At 38.9% G+C, this 21,758-nt stretch overlaps 2 protein-coding genes across 5 annotated transcripts in view; one reads left to right on the top strand and one right to left on the bottom strand.

The window, feature by feature from the left end:
* Positions 1-4,827, top strand: part of PAPSS2 (3'-phosphoadenosine 5'-phosphosulfate synthase 2) — a 79,731-nt gene extending 74,904 nt beyond the window's left edge. For all 4 annotated transcript variants that reach the window (XM_082854003.1, XM_082854005.1, XM_082854004.1 and 1 more), the window contains 3 exons: positions 561-829; positions 1,902-2,131; positions 2,940-4,827. In XM_082854003.1, the coding sequence (XP_082710129.1) occupies positions 561-829; positions 1,902-2,131; positions 2,940-3,081 (641 nt within the window). In that variant the 3' untranslated portion in view covers positions 3,082-4,827. The remainder of the gene's footprint in view (positions 1-560; positions 830-1,901; positions 2,132-2,939) is intronic.
* Positions 4,828-11,760: 6,933 nt separating this feature from the next.
* Positions 11,761-21,758, bottom strand: part of ATAD1 (ATPase family AAA domain containing 1) — a 55,217-nt gene continuing 45,219 nt past the window's right edge. The window contains exons 9-10 of the mRNA XM_082854007.1: positions 16,745-16,878; positions 11,761-14,958 (exon numbers count right to left, since the gene is read on the bottom strand). Of these exons, the coding sequence (XP_082710133.1) occupies positions 14,838-14,958; positions 16,745-16,878 (255 nt within the window). The 3' untranslated portion in view covers positions 11,761-14,837. The remainder of the gene's footprint in view (positions 14,959-16,744; positions 16,879-21,758) is intronic.

Here is a 21,758-nt window from a genome sequence, read left to right as displayed (position 1 = left end):
ATTCTATTTTGGGCTTTTCTGTATTTTCTAAGTTTTCTCTGATGGATATATATTAATTTATTTCATAACAAGAAAAATTAAGGCTCTCAGGAGTTCATCACTAATTGGAGTAGTTTTGAAGACTTCCCTAAAGTGAAGGAGAAATATTTTTATATCTTTAAATTGTTAAACTTTTGCACAGACCCCAGAAAACGTTCCTTATCAATATTCACTTCCCAGGGAAATGAGGCTGGAGCAGGGTGCAAGAGGACTGATTAATACTGGCCCCTGCCTGAGCCTTGGTTTGTAGGAAAGGTCCTGGCAACAAATGTTCATTTCTGAGTCAGGCTCTCCCTTTAGGGCTTCCTACCTTTGTGTCCTATTCCTGTCTAAGCAGTCTGGCACTGGTTGGTACCTTTCGAGTAACACCCCTAAAGGTCCAGGTGGATTCTCCAGCCAGTCCTTAAAAGCAAGTGGATGTAACAAGTTCACTGAACAATAGACACAGCTGCACCTTTTCGTTTCTGTTCTTGCAGACAGTGCATGTCTTTGACCGTGCTGTTTCTGCTTTCCTTTCCCAGACGCAGTATTCGCATTCCAGTTGCGCAATCCTGTCCACAACGGCCATGCTCTGCTGATGCAGGACACCCGCCGCCGGCTCCTGGAGAGAGGCTACAAGCACCCGGTCCTCCTGCTGCACCCCCTGGGGGGCTGGACCAAGGATGATGATGTGCCCCTGGACTGGCGGATGAAGCAGCACACAGCTGTGCTCGAGGAGGAGGTTCTAGATCCCAAATCCACCATCGTGGCCATCTTCCCATCTCCCATGTTGTATGCTGGCCCCACAGAGGTAAGCAGCTCCCTGGGCTGGGCTATGGGATTCAGCATCTAATTTTACTTAGACGAGCCAGTGAGTTTCTGGGATTCTTCTTCATGAGCAGATTCTAAAATCTTCTGGTCTCTTTACTTTATCAAAATTATGTTTCCATATAGTATTTGTGAAAATGCTAGAAACACCAAATCAAACCTGTCATACACTGCCTTTGAGACTGTGGAAGTTGGTATGTGAACGAGGTGTTTAACACAGCTTACCTGGGTTACAGGGCAAGATGTATCTAGCCCAGTATTTCAGCTGTTCCAGTTACTCTTAAGTGATTCACCATGCTCGGTGAGCTATATTAGAAGGGAGAAGATGTCTTTAAAACCTTAATGTCTCCCTTTCATCATAACACACTGAGCCTATCAAACAGAGACTTTCTTTGTCCCACTGCACCCCCAGTGTAGTGGATTTCAACAAGTTTACAGGAACTATGATGAATTGAAAAGGTCTCAACCCTTTGGAATGCTCCAAACTGAGTTTAATGAATTAATTCTCTTCAACCAGATCAAAGTTCCAGGCCTCTGGCTCTCTTCCCCATCCTTTATATTTCTATCTGAGCTCTAAAGAGGGCAACTTATTTTGAAATCCCGATGCTGTGTCGAAATGGAATCAATGTCTGCGTATGAAGGTTAATTTGCTCATTACTGACAGTCAGATGGTAAGAGATATTGGAGTTTGTAATTTCCCTTAAAGTGTGATTTATTTTGAATAGGGAGGAACTGGAAAGTAAAATCCACATAGTTCTGTGGAACAGTAAGATCTGAGTGTCACTGGTCTGTTAGTCTGGAGAGATTAGGAAATATAAATTCATGGTCTAAGAGGGAGGATTCTTATCTTTAAAGCTCCTATATCCTACCCAATATAACCAAAAAGATGACAAGAGCAGGAGTCTTGGACACACCTCACTGACTTCCTTGCAATTATTAGTTGACCCACATCGCTGAATTACTTTTAAAGCAGAATAAAGGGGTGTCTCCATAAACAGGGACCCCACAGGATTGGCCAGTGATGACCAGCATGTCCTTTATGTGATGTTTCCTAGGTCCAATGGCACTGCAGGTCCCGGATGGTTGCAGGGGCCAATTTCTACATTGTGGGCCGGGACCCTGCAGGAATGCCCCACCCTGAGACCAAGAAAGACCTGTATGAACCTACTCATGGGGCCAAGGTCTTGACCATGGCCCCTGGCCTCACCTCTGTGGAAATCATTCCATTCCGAGTGGCTGCCTACAACAAAGCCAAAAAAGCCATGGACTTCTATGATCCAGCAAGGTAGGTTTTCAGAGGAAAATTCTTATTTTTTATTTTTTAATTTTTTTGCGTTACGCGGGCCTCTCACTGCTGTGGCCTCTCCCGTTGCGGAGCACAGGCTCCGGACGTGTAGGCTCAGCGGCCATGGCTCATGGGCCTAGCCGCTCCGCGGCATGTGGGATCTTCCCAGACCGGGGCACGAACCCGTGTCCCCTGCATCGGCAGGCGGACTCTCAACCACTGCGCCACCAGGGAAGCCCCAGAGGAAAATTCTTTAAATCAGCATCTGTACAGCTGGAACGATGAGGCAAAATTTTGGAAAGCTCCCCAGTACATCTCCACATGCTCCTAATTGGAATGAGAGTCCCTTGAAAGCTAAGACCTGGTCTTGCACATTTCGTGCCCCCTGAAGTTGTAGCACAGCCCCTTGCATATAGTAGATGGTCCATAAATATTTCTTTTTTAACATACATTCCTTGAGCATGCACTGAGTGCCTGGCACATTATGTGAAAGGAAGTAAACACAGAAAAAGATTTCAATGAGCATTTATAGAGCACGCACCACGCTCAGAGCTCACACAAGTAGGCAGAGCTAATAGAAGACGCCTCCCATGAACTGAGTAGGTACACAGTATTGAATGGGTAGCTGCCATGATTTCCCTTTCTTCTGCCAGTTCCTTTACTGAAGATTTAGTGAATTGCTTATTTTAGAAGATGCAGCATTTTACAGAAAGAAAAAAATGTGGTCTCAGAACCCATCCTACTCCTGGGATCTTCAAGGTAGATGTTATTTACCTATGCCGAGTTCTTTGTTGCTACCCTCTGACAGGCACAATGAGTTTGACTTCATCTCAGGAACTCGTATGAGGAAGCTGGCCCGGGAAGGAGAGAATCCCCCAGATGGCTTCATGGCCCCCAAAGCATGGAAAGTCCTGACAGATTATTACAGGTCCCTGGAGAAGAACAACTAAATGCCCTTTAGCACCAGAGTTTCTTTCTGAAGTGCTCTGTGATTTCTTTTTCTATTTTTGTGATTAGATGCTTTGTATCCAACTGCTTCTCAATGATTGACTTTAAAGTTAATGTTTTATAATGAGGTAAAAATGTTCTCTATAATTTAAAGTCAACACATATAAAAACACACACGTGTGTGTGTGTATATAAAGTAAAACTGAAGACCAAACCGTAGCAGGTAAAAGCAATATTATTATTTCAGAATGAAATTAGTTGTATTTTCTACCGCATCTGAGCAGTAGGTCCCAGATTTCGTAAAGCTTTGACCATGTGTCTAGTTTACTTGCCAAAAAGTAAAGCATGTCTCCCAGCTTAAGTCTTGCCAACCTGCATTCTCCCATGTCATATACCAGTAGTAAAGGAAATGAGATGGGCAGCCCCTTCTATACAGCTGACAAAAAAAAAAAAAAACAAGAAAATCTCACCCCAAATGAGGAGTGGCTCATGTCAAGATTCTTGCTAGTATTTCCCTCGTGCCCGTATCCAGCCTTACTGCCCAGTATCTTAGTTGCTGAACTATGACCTGACTGGAGAAACCAAATGTGTGAAAATGTGAAGTTAATCTCAGAGATCTATGCAACCTAGTTCTGCCACGGAAGTTATATTATCTAATAAGAAAAGAAGTCTTAATAGTTTTCTGTGAATAATGTAACTCCAGTTAAACGGTGTCTTTTAATTAAATAGCATACAGGGCTTTGATGAAAAGATTTGCACCCAGGCCTCAAACAATCTGGCAATGTTGTGGACATTTAATTTTTCTCCTCTTTGCTGTGGTCATTGTGTCTATGGAGAGGCTGCGCCTATTAACTGCAGCGGCATCAGCTGTGACCAAAAACAATTCAGACCACCAGACTAGCGAGCTGCTGGAACCGGACAAAAACGCAGGAAGCTCCAAACTTTTCATCTTACAGGTGATCAAACTAAGACGATGCACAAGCACAGGCTTCATGAACTAATGAGCACTGTAACAAAAGTGCCAAATTGGCATTTTGGAAGTACTGGTGGCACTGAACGAGCACCCAGGCCACTTGACTCCCAGGCTGCTGCTTTGTCTACCCTGTACAACACAGGAGCTGGACCTGGTTTCCCTCAACTGCTTAACAAAACTCCTTGAACAGAGGGCACTTCTTGGATGCTGTAAGGTCCGGAGTTTTCTAAACCCAGCTGATTTTACTGCAGTTGAAAAAAATACTTTCCCAAAGACTCATGCTGTTCTGAAACATTCAACCTCTGATGGCTTTACCTTCTGGGAGGCACTCTTGCACCTTCTGCATAATTCCTTGTTACTAAGGAATATATGAAGAAATAGTACCTTTTGTACATAGGTCTCTCTGGAAGAGACAAGACTGGAAAGAGAAAACTGTGATTTTTTTCATACTCAGTTTTGTTTTTTTAAATGCTAAACCAAGCTAATGAAAGTTCTTTTGAGAATAAATCACAGTGGCCACAGCAAAGTATGACTGACTATCTTTAATAGCACAGTGCCTATATTCATTTAATCAGAGGTCCTCACTACTGCCTTTTTAAAAAACAGCATATTTATTGAAAACATGAGACAAGATGTAGGTGCCTTAACCAATGTATTTTGTGATTTTTTTAATATATTTAAAACTGCTCTTCTGCTTGAGTACCACTTAGTGCAAATGATTATTTCTATGTACAACTGATGCTTGTCCTTATTTTAATAAATTTTTCAAAACGAAGGCTGAGTCTTTTCTGCATCTCATATCAAGTGTGCATTGACATCTGTTGGTTGAAGCCCTTGTGACTTTGTATAACTGGAGAGAAACAGCAGCTCTCTTTCAGACCATAATCAAGAGGCTGTTTACCCTTGTTCCTGTCATCTTTTAACTGTGCTCTCCATGTGAATGACACATGATTTCAGCCAAGCACTACAGTTCCTCAGGGACCCCACCCCAGGATTTCAGTGCACTGGGATCTGACAAACTTTAAAAGTTTTTCCTAACTTATTGTTCCCTTTTCTTCAAAGTGCCTCCATAGAGTTTCACCAGCAGGGTTAGAAGTAGTTGTGCTTCTTCCACACCTCCACTCACCTCAGCAGTTGCTACTGGTGTACGCAGAAAGGATACCTGTTTCCCCCCACACTTTCAGTGGCCTTCAGACAGGCCTGCAGCTTTGGGGCTTTTTCCCTCCTTCAGTCCCTGCCTCTCTTCTGTCCTGAAGGCTTCATGCAAGGTTTTGTTCCTGTCCTCACTCCAAACAAAACTGGTGTGACAGCCAGCTCAAAGGTGCCACTTGTTACCACTTCCCCTTTCTCCCCAGATCCTTACTTGCTGGCACCTGGACAAAGTAGAGCAGGGAATGTGTAAGTAGATAAAGATATAAGTGGTGCTGAGGGAGGGCAGGGCAGTGCGAAGGGCATATGTAAATCATTCATTCAGATAACGGTGGACTTACAAATCTGTCAGCATTTATATCAGGCCACAAGATTCCTTTCCAATCCATCTTCCCTGCAAGAAGAAACAAATCTTAGTGATTTGAGAACAGCAAGTTCATCTTTGTTTTTTCCTCATCTTCCTCCTATTAACCTTACTTTTAGGTCTAGCATGGGTCTTGAATATACTTTCCTGATGGGTTAGTAATCAGGAAATTAGATGAGCACCAGAGCAATCAACAATGTGTAAAGGTTTGAGAGAACACAGTGCAGCTTTTGCCTTTGAGATTTTGAATGATACAGGTTTCTCTTACTTATGTCTATCCCACTACCAATAATGCACAAATTATCAAGAATTAACTATATAGATATTTAAAGAAAAACCACTAATTTTTTTCTTCTCCCAAGCATTCATTTAATTCTTTGGTCAATATTAGCTATTACTGGGCCACTCATCATACATAGTCACCAAATGATTAAAGTGATGTATACAAGCAATTCACTAATGCTCCAAGGGTGCCTATTGTTTCTGCTTATATTGTAATTTTATTGAAATTATTACTAAAAATAAATGGATCAATGATGAGCTTGGACATTTTAGTCTGATAAAAACCTAGACAAAATAAAATACTTTTTAACGGGGCTAGGAAAAAGTGATGACGCAAAGGACTCTTGACAAACTGAGAAACAAGCCTTTCGTAGGTAAGTCTTGTAGTTCTTCAATGGCTTATCTTTAGTAACGGAAGTAACCTCCCCTACCCGCCAAGCCATTAGCTTTTCCATAGATTTCCTCATTTGGATTAACTGCAGGAAAGACCAGTCTCCATCAGTAAGAAATCTAAATTATAGAATGTTTTAAAAAGTAATACAGTTTTATTACCTTCAAATACATAAGTGACAAACAGAGGGGCACAGCTTTTTAAATGTCATAACATGTAATTGTTGGCAGCAATAATACATACTTTATTTTGGTAAAGTTCTTAAATAGGGTTGGCTTGTTTCAGAAACTCAAACCTGCTCTGCACCTATTTTACTAAAATGTTTGTGAAAGCTCTTACATACTGTAATGTATTAAACACACTTATGGGTAAAGAAAAATCTTGATTATTGCATAAGCCTGTTTTCCATAAATAGTTCAAAGGTAAACTTCAGCTCAGCACAGGTTTAAAAAATAATGGCCTACTTCCATGTAAACAACTCCAATATTGATCTGGTCTTTTAAACTAGTTAAAAGACTGGCGTCTATAAATGTATCCACCAAGAAGAACCTCCGTTTATGGAAGAAATTAATTCCATCAACCACTAAGGAGGTTGTACCCCAATCCTATCTTCAAATTATAAAAAAAATTATATAAAGTAGCAGATCTTTGGACATTCAAAGTAAACCAACGAAAAAGCTTACAGCTTCAAAAGAGCCCAAGAAACACATTTAATAATCAAAAACACCAAGTACCTGGAAGTGTCTATGACTTTACCTAATGGCATGTTTCATAACTTATGCCTATTAAAACAAGTCCAGGGACTTCCCTGGGGGCACAGTGATTAAGAATCCGCCTGCCAATGCAGGGGATATGGGTTCAATCCCTGGTCTGGGAAGATCCCACATGCCACGGAGCAACTAAGCCTGTGTGCCACAACTACTGAGCCTGTGCTCTAGAGCCCATGTGATGCAACTATTAAGCCCACGTGCCGCAACTACTACTGAATCCCATGCTCTGCAACTACTGAGCCCCTGTGCTGCAACCAATGAAGCCCGCGTGCCTAGAGCCCGTACTCCACAACAAGAGAAGCCTCCACATTGAGAAGGCTGCGCACCGCAACGAAGAGTAGCCTCCACTCGCCGCAACTAGAGAAAGCCTGTGCGCAGCAACGAAGACCCAATGCAGCAAAAAAAAGAAAAAAAAAAGGCTCCATTCTTGAAGACTCCAATTTAAAGAAAACAAAAACAAGTCCATTTACCAAGGCTGACACCCATAAGTAGCTAAGAAAGTCACCCAGTTTAGAAGTCCTGATGATCAGGTCAGTATTGCTAAGGCCCCAAAATGTCTATAAACACGGCCACTGTTGCATCAGTGTGCTGTTTAGTGAAAACTGGGATGGGAACTTAAAGCACGTCTATTTCAGCATTTCCATTATTGCACAGATAAGGAAATGGAAGCCCAAAAATGTGAGATGACGACTCTAAGGACGTGATGACCTGCAGACATATTCACTTGCTAGTTTCCAAGGCATTTTCATGTTTCTTAAAACAATAACAGAAGGTACATATTATGATTTCTATTTACAGATAAGGGAACAGATGCCCACGAAAGTAAAGAGATTTTGCCCAAGGCTACACTGTGCATGCGCTCTCTAGCGCACTCTCTAACATAGAGTTCCACAACTGGGACTGAAACTTATAAAGCAGAAAATGAACTTTACGTGACTTATAATAAATCCCTGCACAATTTCTTCTGCTAGAACGTAGAAGGATGCAAAAGACTTTCACTTCCATATAGTAACAAGAAAAGGCCAGACAAAATAAAAATAATATTTTTCCAGGAGACAAGCAAAGAACAGTAGATGCAAGGACTTTTTCATTAACTGACTTCCAGGCAGAAATAAGCCCTTCCGAAATGAGCAGAGCCTTGGTACTTTTTTTTATACCAGGGTAGACTCCTGAGAATGGATACAGTGTGTGGAAGAGCAGGCCTCCCTTGGATGGAGAGACTTTGCAGGCATGTGGAGAATTCAGCCAACACTCAGACAATAGTGACTGAAATCTGGAACCACATTTAAAAACAAACTGCTAGGCTAGACAAGTCCTCTTCCCTGGATTTTTCAGAGAAAATGGCAGAAGAGGGGCTCAAAGTCTTGTGCATTCTCATGGTGACTGACTGGACGCCAGAACCCTGTCAGAACTGAATATAGAGAAGAACCACAAACATCTGAACCTGCACCCAAACCCCTCCCAGCTCAGATACTGCCAAGATCAAAAGGCAACTGCCTGAGAGGGTAGGGGTTGGGCTAAGCCTGGTCTACTCAATCTTGTTAAAGCTACAGCCCAGGCTCAGCCTAACTCTTCTCTAAGAGAAAAGGCAATGATCAGCCCTTCACGCTGCCTATCAGAGGAATGGGCTTGTACTTCCTGGAAATAAAACAAAAACCCATGTTATACTTCAGTCTCCACTGTTCTGTTTTACACCTACTATCTGTAACAACATAAATTACAAGTTAAAAAGTGATCACCTGGCTGCAGAGTTGGGCATGCCAAGTAGCAATCCATCATCAAGTGGTAAAGCTTATGGGACTGGACCAAACATTCCCTAAAGGCCTGTCCACACAAACTGTAATGTACATTGCTCATATGTCCAGCATGCCCACCGGAGTCATAATACTGCCCTTGGCAGTACTAGCCTCGTGTGACCAGCTGGTCATTTACCACTTTCTTGTCTAGCCAAATTCTCCACAATACTCAATTTTCTTTGGATGAAACCCCACTCTCCTTTTGCAGTTGACCAGTAAATCCAGATACGCTTGGCCCTTGAACAACGGAGGGGTTAGGGGTGCCGACTCTCTTCACAGTCAAAAATCCCCGAATAACTTATAGTCGGCCCTCCGTATCCACAGTTCCCTGTATCCGTGGTTCTGAACCTGCAGATTCAACCAACCAGACTGTGTAGTACCGTGGTATTTACTACTGAAAAAAGTCTGAGGGTAAGTGGACCAGTGCAGTTCAAACCTGTGTCATTCAAGGGTCAAGTGTACTTTTGCTCTCAAACCATTTAAGCCAAAGGAGTTCCTGAAGGGTCATTCTCTCAAAGCTCCAGAACCGCCAGGAGGTGAGTTTTGACCTGGCTTTGCACACTTCCAGGATTTTGAATCATGAATGGGGCAATTTAAACATCTGGAGTTCATTTAATCCAGTAGAGGAATGAAAGCAAGATTCTTAAGCAATTCCTGTTAAAAAAACTTCTGGAGCTTTCAGAGTTCCTAACCTGAGTCCAGTTCTTCAGCTTCCCTCTGATCTTAAGAGCTCCTCATATCCTTCAAATAAATCCTTTATTGCTTAGGTCAGCTAGAGTTGATTGCCTGCGATGGAACCCTAACTGGTACCCTTCACAAGGCTATGACTGTGGCCCGGGAGACAATGCTCATCTCCCTCAGACATGTCTGCAAAGGACTTTATTTACTGGATGATATGTTACCATTCCCTGTTTGAGTATCTTGGTCATTCTTAGAATTTCTGGAAGCTATGTATCTTCAAGACAGTGAGGCATACTCCACTGTGTTCTATTCTCAGCTCCAAATCTTGCATGTCGGTAATTATTTCAATGTTTGGCTCTAGTTTTAAAACTGAGCTGTCATGATTCACAAACCTGTGTCCTTGATGCATTCCACAGCAGCACTAACATTCACGGAAACTGTATCTCAAAGCAAACAAGCTTTTATCTAAAATTGTTCTCAAGCAGATTTATAACAGTAAATATTAGACAATCACAAAAATATACTCCCAGTTCAGTGTTTTGGTAATGAGACCCTTATGCGGTGTTAGTATTAACAGTGTAAAATTCACACCAGTGTTAACGAAGGAGGTTTTATTTTTACTCACATGCTAAATGGTTTTTTTTAGGTTTGATCTCATTTGCTTTTGGCATCTGTGCTATGCAGGCATACCTTGGAGATATTGTGGGTTTGGTTCCAGACCACTGCAATAAAGCAAATCTCTCAGTAGAGCAAGTCACACCAATTTTTTGGTTTCCCAGTACACATAAAAGTTATGTTTACACTGTAGTATAGTCTATTGAGTATATAACAGCATTATGTCTAAAAAAACAATGTACATACCTTAAAAAATACTTTGTTGCTAAAAATGGTAACCATCATCTGACAATGCAGGGTTGCCACAAACCTTCAATTTGTTTAAAAAAAAAAAGCACTATTTGTGAAGCACAATAAAACAATGTGTATACCCTTACATCTTTTCCTCAATACAATTTCATGAACATGATGACCTGGACAGTTTGCGGTATGCGGACCTCTCACTGTTGAGGCCTCTCCCGTTGCGGAGCACAGGCTCCGGACGCGCAGGCTCAGCGGCCATGGCTCACGGGCCTAGCCGCTCCGCGGCATGTGGGATCTTCCCGGACCGGGGCATGAACCCATGTCCCCTGCATCAGCAGGCAGACTCTCAACCACTGTGCCACCAGGGAAGCCCTAGAGCTGTAACTTTTGACAACATGGATGGACTGAGAGATTGTCATATTAAGTGAAGTCAGACAGAGAAAGACAAATATATCACTTCTTTGTAGAATCTAAAAAACAAATGATACAAATGAACTTATTTACGAAACAGAAACACGCACAGACAGAGAAAACAAACTTACAGTTACCAAAGGGGAAAGGGTGGGGGGAGGGATAAATCAGGAGTTTGAGATTAACATATACACACTATATATAAAATAGATAAACAAGAACCTACTGTAATGGAATATTACACAGCCATAAAAAGAAACGAAATTGAGTTATTTGTAGTGAGGTGGATGGACCTAGAGTCTGTCATACAGAGTGAAATAAGTCAGAAAGAAAAATAAATACCGTACGCTAACACATATATATGGAATCTAAAAAAAAAATTAAAAAAAGGTTATGAAGAACCTAGGGGCAGGACAGGAATAAAGACACAGATGTAGAGAAGGGACTTGAGGACACAGGGAGGGGGAAGGGTAAGCTGGAACAAAGTGAGAGAGTACATGGACTTATACACTACCAAATGTAAAATAGATAGCTAATGGGAAGCAGCCGCATAGCACAGGGAGATCAGCTCGGTGCTTTGTGACCACCTAGATGGGTGGGATAGGGAGGGTCGGAGGGAGACGCAAGAGGGAGGAGATATGGGGATATATGTATATGTATAGCTGATTTACTTTGTTATAAAGCAGAAACTAACACACCACTGTAAAGCAATTACACTCCAATAAAGACGTTAAAAAAAAAAAGAACCTGCTGTATAGCACAGGGAACTATATTCAAAATCTTATAATAACCTATAATGGAAAAGAATCTGAAAAAGATTTTATATATATATAAAATACATAAATATATAAAAAAGATTTATATATATTTATATATACACACACATATCTGAGTCACTTTGCTGTTCACCTGAAACTAACAGAACATTGCAAATCAACTATACTTCAATTAAAAAAAGAGAGAGAGAGAGAGAAAGAGCGCGAGCTGTAACTTCTGAGACGATTAGGGAACTCTATCTTTGATAACTAAATTTATAACAATTTCAGTAATGAAGGCTCTCTAAATATTCTGTCAGCTCTAAATGGAATGATTCTATGGCTTTATTTGAGGCTTCCAGTTGGTGCTGGGATTTTAGCCATGCAGGATATATGCTTAGCATATCAGAATTCTATTCAATATTCTGACCTTAAGAGAAGCTAAAAAGAGAATTATAAAATATACATCATCGAATTCATTTCCTTTTTCCAGAAGAAGCTGTAACCTCTGTCCACAAATAAAACAATTCTAGTTTAAAAAAGAAAAATTCCTACCAACGGAATTCCTACCATTTTTATTCAGGCACACGCAAAGCTTGAGACATCCTCGACTCCAAACCTTCAAGTTATAGCTACTAAGTAATATTAGATTATTGTGGTCATATAGAATATTTAGATTACTCCAATCCAGCTATTGATAACATGGTGAGTTCTGCATCACCCTGCAGGTGCAGGGTTGAATGAGAAAGGAGATAAATTGGAAAGGGGATACTGAATTGATTCAAATATTGAGTTTCTAAACTCTATTTTAAAAAGGCCAAGGAATAGTTTGAAACACATCAGACTTACCAGATGTCTTCCAACAATGAGGCTTTTAGAGAAACATCACAGGTGATCATTTCATCTCAATCCCTAGAGTAGAGATCTAGGGATCATGGAAATAATTTAAGCATGGAGAATACTTAAAAATTGAGCCTGGTCAAACAGATGTGTACAACAGTGTGTAAAAGCGATAAAATAATGTGATAGCAAACATCTGAACAGTACTATGGAAGGCACTATGCTACGTGCCTTACATACATCATCTCATTACACATCCTATAAGATGAGTGCCACTGTCACTCCATTATATAAATGAGGAACTGAGTCTCATTAAGTTACGTGTCTAGTCCACGTATACACAGTTAATTAATAGGGAGCCTGGATTTAAACTCAGTCTAACTCTAGATCCAGTACTTTTAACTGTTAGCCAAAATGAAATACCTTAGAACCTAGAATCCAATGCATGCCAAAAGCTTACATCAAACATGTCTACAGCAAAGGATATATAACACTAAATGTTCCTTAAAATCATAAAGTTTCCTCAGTTACTTTAAGATATTAAGATGCCTAGATGAGTCATGTGTTGTTGGCTTTCGTTTATTTCTCTAACTTCATTTGATGATTCAAACTATGATAAATTTAACTACTACTATTGGATATTCTGAATTTAAAAGAAGATAAAAAGAAAGGACATGAAGAGAGATATGTCACTCCTATTTTTGATCAGTATACCATCAGATTAAAATTAAATGACTACTGAAGTTCATGCTAAAACAAAATAATGGTTATATACTAGAATGTATGCTATAAAAGTTACACAGCAAGATGAAAACAGTCCAAGGGCAAGTTTTATAAACCAAAACAACCCCAGAAAATTTTACATAACTGAAGAAGACAAAGGAGTAAGTACAGAAAACTCAATTAAGAGGGACCTCTTTATTACATATTTATAAAATAATAGTATAATATAGTTATTAAAAATGGAGATGAAATATTTTATTTTTGGTATCTTATGTTTTGCATTCAATTTTTCAATCATCTTCACAATTTTTCAAAACTTGAACCTCTACCCCACCCACCATTCAAAGAACAAATGAAGAACAAACTATCCAATGGGTTCTAGTGAGAGACTTAATATCAAAGAAATTAATCCAGTAGCTCATGAATTAAGATTGAGAATTTTCAAAGAAATACAATAAAAACAAAAATTCAGAAGGCACCTCAAGATCATATTGTGCCATTTTCCTCATGCTGTGTGTTTAAGTGCCTATAACAGAATTCTGGTAAATGAAATTTTGGACAAAAAAAGTGTCATATTTTGTGCACACAGCATCAAATGACTACAGATACAATATGGGGATTCTGCTGTGCATATCTGTATCTGTACTAAGTAGGGCATAATTTATAATATGCGAAGAAAAAAAATTTAAATTACAAAATGGGTATTTTTAGCACATTTAGTAACAGCTAGTTGTTTTAAACTATCATTTCATTTTTGATGACCAAATTATATGTGACCATAATTAAAGAACATATAATTTTAAAATACTACTAATAAACCATGGTTACAACAGAACTGTTACATTAAATGAAGAAAGGAAAGTCACATACATGTACTGAATGGCACTGAGGTTTTTTCAAAGCCATTCTTTTGAAAGGCTTTCAGTCCACCTTCACATGTATCAGTTAAAAAAATGTCTCTACTCAGTGTGCTTGCAGAAGGAGATGAAGTCAGTTCTGATCACCCAAGTGCTGACAAGCACTCAGTGCTGATCACTGAGCAAGTCTCTTGTCTCACTACCCTGACAACCATAACTGAGCCACATCTACGTCTCTGATGCGGCAACTCCAACTATTCAACTGCACAGAAACACCTCAGAAACACAAAAAAACACAAACAACAACTGAAACAAGTGACAACTAGAAATGGCTGAATCACTGTACCTTTTAGACACAACCATTAACCTTAGTTTTGTGATATGCTATTTGGTACTTTTTGATTCAGCAGTTGGAGTAAAAAAAAGTTTCTGTATTCAAACCTATTTACAGAATGTCAATATAAAATGTGTGAATATATACATTTAATATACACACATGCACGCACGCGCGCGCGCACACACACACACACGCACACACACACACTCACATATCTAGAAACCAGTACTTAGCCATGTCCCCAATTCTCACTAATGACTCAGTAAATCATTTGTTACTTTAAGACCAGCTTAGATGCTATAAGGCTGTAACATATGGCTAAAGAGGTCAAACACAAGCACCCACACTCAGGCTAATTAAATTGTTCCTCCTCATGATTTTCCACAAGTAGTAATACCATTTATATAACAACTATATCTCAATAACTTAGAATTCAGAGTATAAAACCAGTGTCATGAACATATAACTCCCTCACTGTTTAAAGAACACTCCTCCTTCTGTTCTATTTCCACTAATGGTAAGAGGGCACACCAAACTGGATCACATTGAACTGTACAAATTATCTTTACTCTCAATCTAAACAAACATGAGTTAAAACATTCTGAAATGCTGCATCCTTTGATTTCTTCATCTTTTCAATTGCCCGATGCAGGTCCTGTTGTTGCACAGGTCGAATTTCATCTTCATCATGGCTAAAATGCAAAAAAAAAAAACCCACCAAATATTCAAATAATTTTAGAATACATCTCCCTAAAATATTTTACCAAGACTAAAAAATGAAGTCTCTTACCCATCCAAGACCCCAAAGACAACCACAATTTACAGCTTCATGTGAATTCTTCCAAGGAATTAATCTATGCATACAAATGTCTTAAGAGATTTTTAAAAAGCACTTACCAGCAAGAGGTAGGAAGCTAAAATGGCTGGCTATAAACATTATAGCTTGGTAACTAAAATCAAATACTTCACACTAAGAATATAAAGGTGTGAAAGTTGATCTGAATGGATTATAATTCTAATCAAGGATTCAAAAGCTTTCCCATTAAAACTGGAATTAAAAAGTAGCAGTCTTATCATGCATGTGTTTAGCTTTTTGATAAACAAAATAAAATTCATTCCTACTAATAAACACCAACTACTCTAAGTCCTCCCCACTTCAATAAGGAGAAAAATATGATCCAATATATAATGTCTCCTTTGTAACTTACAGACACTCAGGAAAAATAATTCAGGGAAAAAGTTATGATAACCTAAGTCCATTACCCAGACTTTTTGCATTGAAATATAACATTTTCAGGGTTTTAAGGACAGCAGAAAAACAGAATTTTCATTAAAATAATTTATTTAAGTAAAATTTATTCATAGGGTTTTTTTTTCTCCTCTTAACATATACAAGAATAAAAATTTTCAGAAGATAGATTCTTGGCTACAGAGGTCAAAAGTATTCCCAATTTTAGTGCTAGAGTAGCTGGATTAATCTGGCAACAAATAAATGGAGTGACCCTCTCCACGAAGGGGCCCAAGGGTACACTAAAGATAGGCCCAGAACCAGTGCAGGCACAGCTCCAAGTTAACAGGGTAGCTTTCATGCAAACCTTTCTATACCAAGAGAAACCTTTTTGGGCAAAGCTTGCTAGGCAATACAATGTAATTAAACACATGAGTAAGACAGGCAAATCCAGGTCACTTGAAATGAAAGCCTCAGGAGATGAAGAAGGGAGACTAAGAAACAATGGGGCAATTCTGTACAGGTACAGAATTCATTCGACACAAGCCCCCAAAGTACACTGGTTTGCTAAGAGTCACGTTAGAAGGTTGATATTTTGAACAGGGGCTTAGAAATGCAGGGTTATACTGGTTCAGGGCAAGTGGCCTTATGGGAAACACAGGACTTTTGTTCATCAGAGCTGCATTATTCCATATTCCAGTTCACTAATACAACTGGTACAAGACTGGTTTCTCAAGCTCAAGATACTTTGAAACTGCTGTCAAGTTTGCTGTAGTGACAAATGACTTCTTTTTTAGTAAATACATTATTAACAAGTTGAAGTCTAGTCCACAGCAACGTCCCCATAAATGTGAAATTTCTGGAAGCAAGGCACTCATTTCCATAATGTAGAAATTTAAAATACAAAAGCAATCCAGGGACACCAGAGCAGCTGTTTTCCTGGTAGAGATGGGTAAGCTTAAGTTTGTCAGCTTTCTGTAACCCAGCTCATGGATATCCAGCAGAAATTCAGCTTTTACTTCTTGCTCTTCATTTCAGATGCTTCCCAAAACCACCCTCCCTTGCAAATTCATTTCCAGAATTCTCCTTCAGAAAAAAGGCAATAAATAACATTAGGGGAATTTTAAATTCCAATTTACCTTTTTATTCCATAAGCAGAGTTGGTATTATAAAGCAAAATAAAAGGAACTATCCCAAAAGCTCTAAAAGGGTTTGACAAATATTAAGAGATCAACTCTAAATACACATACCTTTCTTCTGATGTAGAATTAACATATTCCCTGACACAGAGGAGGGCAGCATCTCGACACATCTCCTTTAGGTCACTTCCTGAAAACCCATCAGTTTCCTGGGCAACTTCCAGCAGGTCCACATGCCTATCCACCTTAAACAAATATAAAATATGCTTTAAAAAAATGTAAAATATACTGCAAAAGATATATCCAAACACTCTTAGAATTAAAGAAAGTTAAGCATATTGGAACAGCATGGGAGGAGAATCAATAGATAGTATTTTCAGTCTCTAGAAGTTTTCTTTTTTTAACCATAAAAGCTTAAAATTTGAAATCTAATTTTCAGTAATTGTCATTATGACCAAAACATAAATAAGTCTTACTAGATATATCACAGAGTGATGGGGAAGAATAGGCATTCGAATATTGCTGGATTAACTTTGGTGCCTCTTAGGAAGGTCCCACTTTGACACTTCTTTATAATATAGTCAACATACTTGGCAAATAGCCTGGATCATTAAGTCCTGAGACCTGATTTTTGTAATATTATGATATTGCAAAAATCATATTCTACTAAAATATTCTAACCCTCATTTTAACTGTACTGCTTTGATATTCTACTACCTCAACACTAATTCAGCACCTATGGTTTTGCTCCCCAACCTAAGCTTATACAGTCAAGCCAATTAAGTGATCCTCCTGGGTACATAACAGACTTGGGATAGTTAAAAGCTGATATGTAGCTTAAGAAGAGAAAATGAGAAAGAAAAAAATTAATTATAGTAACTACCATGTATTAAATGATTCTTATATATCATTTGCTGTATTAAGTACTTTTCATGAAGTATTCTCATTTAATTCTGACAGGGAAGTATTCTCATTTTCATTTACAGAAAATAGTAAAACCTGCAGAGGTTAAATAAGTTGCCCAAGGTCACACCATTGCCAGAGCCAGGGTTTGAACACAATGCAGTAAAGATCCAGCTGTATTTTTCCCCCATATAGCTAACCGTTTGTCTTAACATTTATTTTCCCCAAGTTGACTGGAAATGCCATCTTCATTTGTTACTAAATTCTCATTTGTCTTTATGGAAGACCCCGGTGTAACTCTACACAAGGACAAGAGACTTGGAGGTAAGACAACATGGGATCTACTGTTAACTCTGCAACTGTGATCTCACATGACAGTGTTCTCAGTCCTAAATGTGGAGATTAAATAAAGAGAAATCACATATTCTTTGATAAAAAGAAAACTGCACCCAGAAGGTAGGTGTGGAACAGGCAAGGAAAATGGTAAACTACATATAGATAAATCTAAGCTTTAATATATAAAAACAGTAATAATAATCATTTAATTTGGGGTAAAGAACTAAGTAGCACTAAAAGAGAATGTGTAACTTCCAAATGACTAGAGGAAGAGGGGAAAAGGAATGAAGAACACAAGAGCAACACTAAAGAACGAAGGACGGGTGGGAAGGTAGGGGAACTGGAGGGGGAAAGGGGAAGGTGTGGGCAGGGGGTGGGTGGGTGGAGTCCAGGGAGGGAAAAAAAAGCATAATACATGGAAAGCACTAAAATAAAAAAGAACAAATGCAAATTTATCAGTAATCACCACAAACACAAACAGAAATCATTACATAATGATAAAAAATAATTCACCAGAAAAATATAACAAATGGACAAACCCACAACAATACTGGGAGATTTGTAACAACAATACTGGGGATATAAGACGGTAAGTTCCTAGGGCTAGTTATAGTTAGAATCTGTGATCTAATGTACAAACATAAAAGCTGACCAACTGATTACAGGCATTCTGTATAATCTGTTATCAGTCCTTTGTTGGTTATAGGGTTGCAAATGTTTTCCCTGTGACGTGTTCTTGCACTTTGTTCACTGTATCTTGTCATACTTCAAGAAGCCTTAAGTCTGATTACAGTCAGACTTTTCTATTCTCTTTGTAAACTTTTTTGTGTGCCTCAGAAACTCACTTTCTCTATAGTTTGTAACAGTGAAAGAGAAAAAATAACCTACACCTGTACCTGTATTATGTATCTATCCACACACATTTATGGAACTGATACACACAACGAACTTCAGGATAGTGCTGAGAGTTCTCCACAGCAGGATACCAATGATGGTGTGGGGTGAGGGAGCAGGGGAGGGGTCGACATGAAGCAAAATATATTAAGATCAGGCTTCCCTGGTGGCGCAGTGGTTGAGAGTCCGCCTGCCGATGCAGGGGACACGGGTTCGTGCCCCGGTCGCGGAACATCCCACATGCTGCAGAGCGGCTGGGCCCGTGAGCCATGGCCGCTGAGCCTGCGTGTCCGGAGCCTGTGCTCCGCAATGGGAGAGGCCACAACAGTGAGAGGCCCGTGTACCACAAAAAATATATATATATTAACATCACCTTTTAAATCCAGGTGCTAGATTTAAAGTTGTGTGTATGTCTAAAATAAAAGACCTTCCAAATTATTCTCCGAGATGTTAAAAATTAGTCCTCCTCCCTCAAAAACTCAACGCCTCCACCCTATCCTTTGCCTTCTCCTTTGTTGGGCCACACTATGTTCTAATCACTCACAAATCTTGTGCATGACAGGGTGATAAAGTCACAAAGATGAACAAAACAAGTATAAGAAAAGAATAAATAGAAAATTCCAGTCATTGGGGGAGAAAGATTAGTAAACAGAGATAGCATTCCATAATGGTTAAGAGAAAGGCTCCATCACTACTTTGCTATGTAAACCTGGGTAACTCATTATATAACTTCTCTGGATTTCAGTACCCGGAGACGTGTAAAAGAGTACTAATATGTACTGCTTAGATGAATTGAGGATTAAATAAAAGGATGTGTATCTTACCACAATGCTTGGCATACAGCAAGCACTCTAAAAGCAGCCCTTTGTATTTTAAGATAATGGCTCTAGATAAACAGTGAAGTAATGAGAATTATTTTTATTAGGCAAGTATGAAGGCAATTCCCAAGTTAAAAAAAGGTTTTGAGTACTGGGAGCAAAATAGGAATAAATTAATGAACGTCCAAAATAGCTCGAAAGAATAGCACTTATTTGTGTGCGGTTATTCACTATATCTGCCATTGACTGTACACTGCATGATAATCAAAGCATTTTACATATATTATTTAATTTAAATTCTCAAACCGACTCTATGAGATTGTTGGCATTATCTCCGATTTCCAAGTGAGAAAATGAGGCACAGAGATGCTAACAATATTTGCTCAAGGTCACACAGTAGGAAATGGTCAAGCCAGAATGGGATCCTCAGGTCTGTCTCCTAAACCCATGCTTGTTAACTATTCCCGCTGTTACAGAAAATATATAAATTCAGGTTAGTCTGTATAGGGAACAAAAACTATCCTTACTGCAGTGTCAGACATGATACTTGTATTAGATATAAATGTTATTAGTTCTAATTCTTTCATACTTAAAACGTTAAGCCCAAACCAGTGGGTTTTGTTAAGGATTTATCAATAAAGAATTGTGAAAGACTGAAAAACAGTATCATTTCAAAAGCTTCATTCTTTTTTTTTTTTGCGGTATGCGGGCCTCTCACTGCTGTGGCCTCTCCCGTTGTGGAGCACAGGCTCCGGATGCGCAGGCTCAGTGGCCATGGATCACGGGCCCAGCCGCTCCGCGGCATGTGGGATCTTCCCGGACCGGGGCACGAACTCGTGTCCCCTGCATCGGCAGGTGGACCCTCAACCACTGCGCCACCAGGGAAGCCCAAAAGCTTCATTCTTTTCTTCAGAGAAGAAAAAACTCAAAATATAAAAGTCTAGCCATCTGTTTGCATCAAAAACTCTAATTCTGCTCAGGAATGTATACGCATGATAATGCTCATCTTATTAAATAAATGCGTGCTACTGATTTGAGGCATCTTTTAACAAAATTACATTAATTTCTTTCATATTCCATTGAAGTAACAATATGCCTCCAGCATATAAATACCAGCTAGTAGGAAATGAGACATTCCCATGTCAGCAATTATCCAGAGAGCACTCATATTCTGCATCATAAAACTGATTAGACACTAATTCTTTGTACTTTCATAAATAAGAAACAGAATGCTAAAAATTGTCTGTACTAATGACAAATGTAATTCTAAAAGAATTTCCAAAGATACTACTGTTAAAAAAAGCAGAACACTAAAATCAAAGTTGAAATTAGGCATAATGAGTAGTGTCTTAAATTTAAATGCTAAAATTTAATGGCCTGTGTAAAGTATGGCTATCATACAAGACAAAGAGCTTACATCTCATAATTTACATTCATCATCTATATATCAATGACCTATATCACCTATATTTACACTGGACCACATATATGGGGTTCAAAAATGTTAACTTCCAGCCACACTTCATTAAAAATTTTTTTAAATAACTGTATTAGTTAACCTGAAGTCTCCACAAAATTGTTCACAACTACCTTGTAATGCCTGTTAAACTTCTAGCCACATCATAGCCATTCTAATTCAGAAGATCTTGTGAACTCATTTAATCCCTTGTTTTCTTCTCTGTTCATCAATGCCTATCCTTATCAACGGTTGACCAATGGAGCCTGTTTTATCTAAACAGTACTACAACTACACAATGTCTTCTTGAAAGCAGTAAACAAATATTCAGTTAAAAGGCAAAATGTAATTTGTTGATTTCTCATTCATGGAGGACAGGAGTTCCTTACCCAGAATATATGAAAGGTTTTAGGAATTTCCCTGAAACTATACAAAACATTTCAAGTATATACGCAGTTTTTACAGGAAAGATGACATAGCTTTATCTCTTTATTAAAGGGCTCTATGATCCCCAAAATGGTTAGTAACCAATGATCTAATTTCTGTAATTTGTTAGACACTTTAAACTTTAGCAAATAGCATATATGTTATTTTGATATATTGTAAAGAAATAAATGAACAGAACACCACTGAAAGATACAAAACTTGAACAATCAGAAAGACATAAATGCTTCTGGAGAAAAAGTCAACATCAAAAATATCTTAATTCTCTTAAATT

This window comes from Leucopleurus acutus (assembly GCF_964270905.1).
Source record: "Leucopleurus acutus genome assembly, chromosome: 14".
Lineage (NCBI taxonomy): Eukaryota > Metazoa > Chordata > Mammalia > Artiodactyla > Delphinidae > Leucopleurus > Leucopleurus acutus.
Note: the sequence above shows the minus strand (reverse complement) of the source record. Positions and strands in the feature narration are given on the sequence as shown.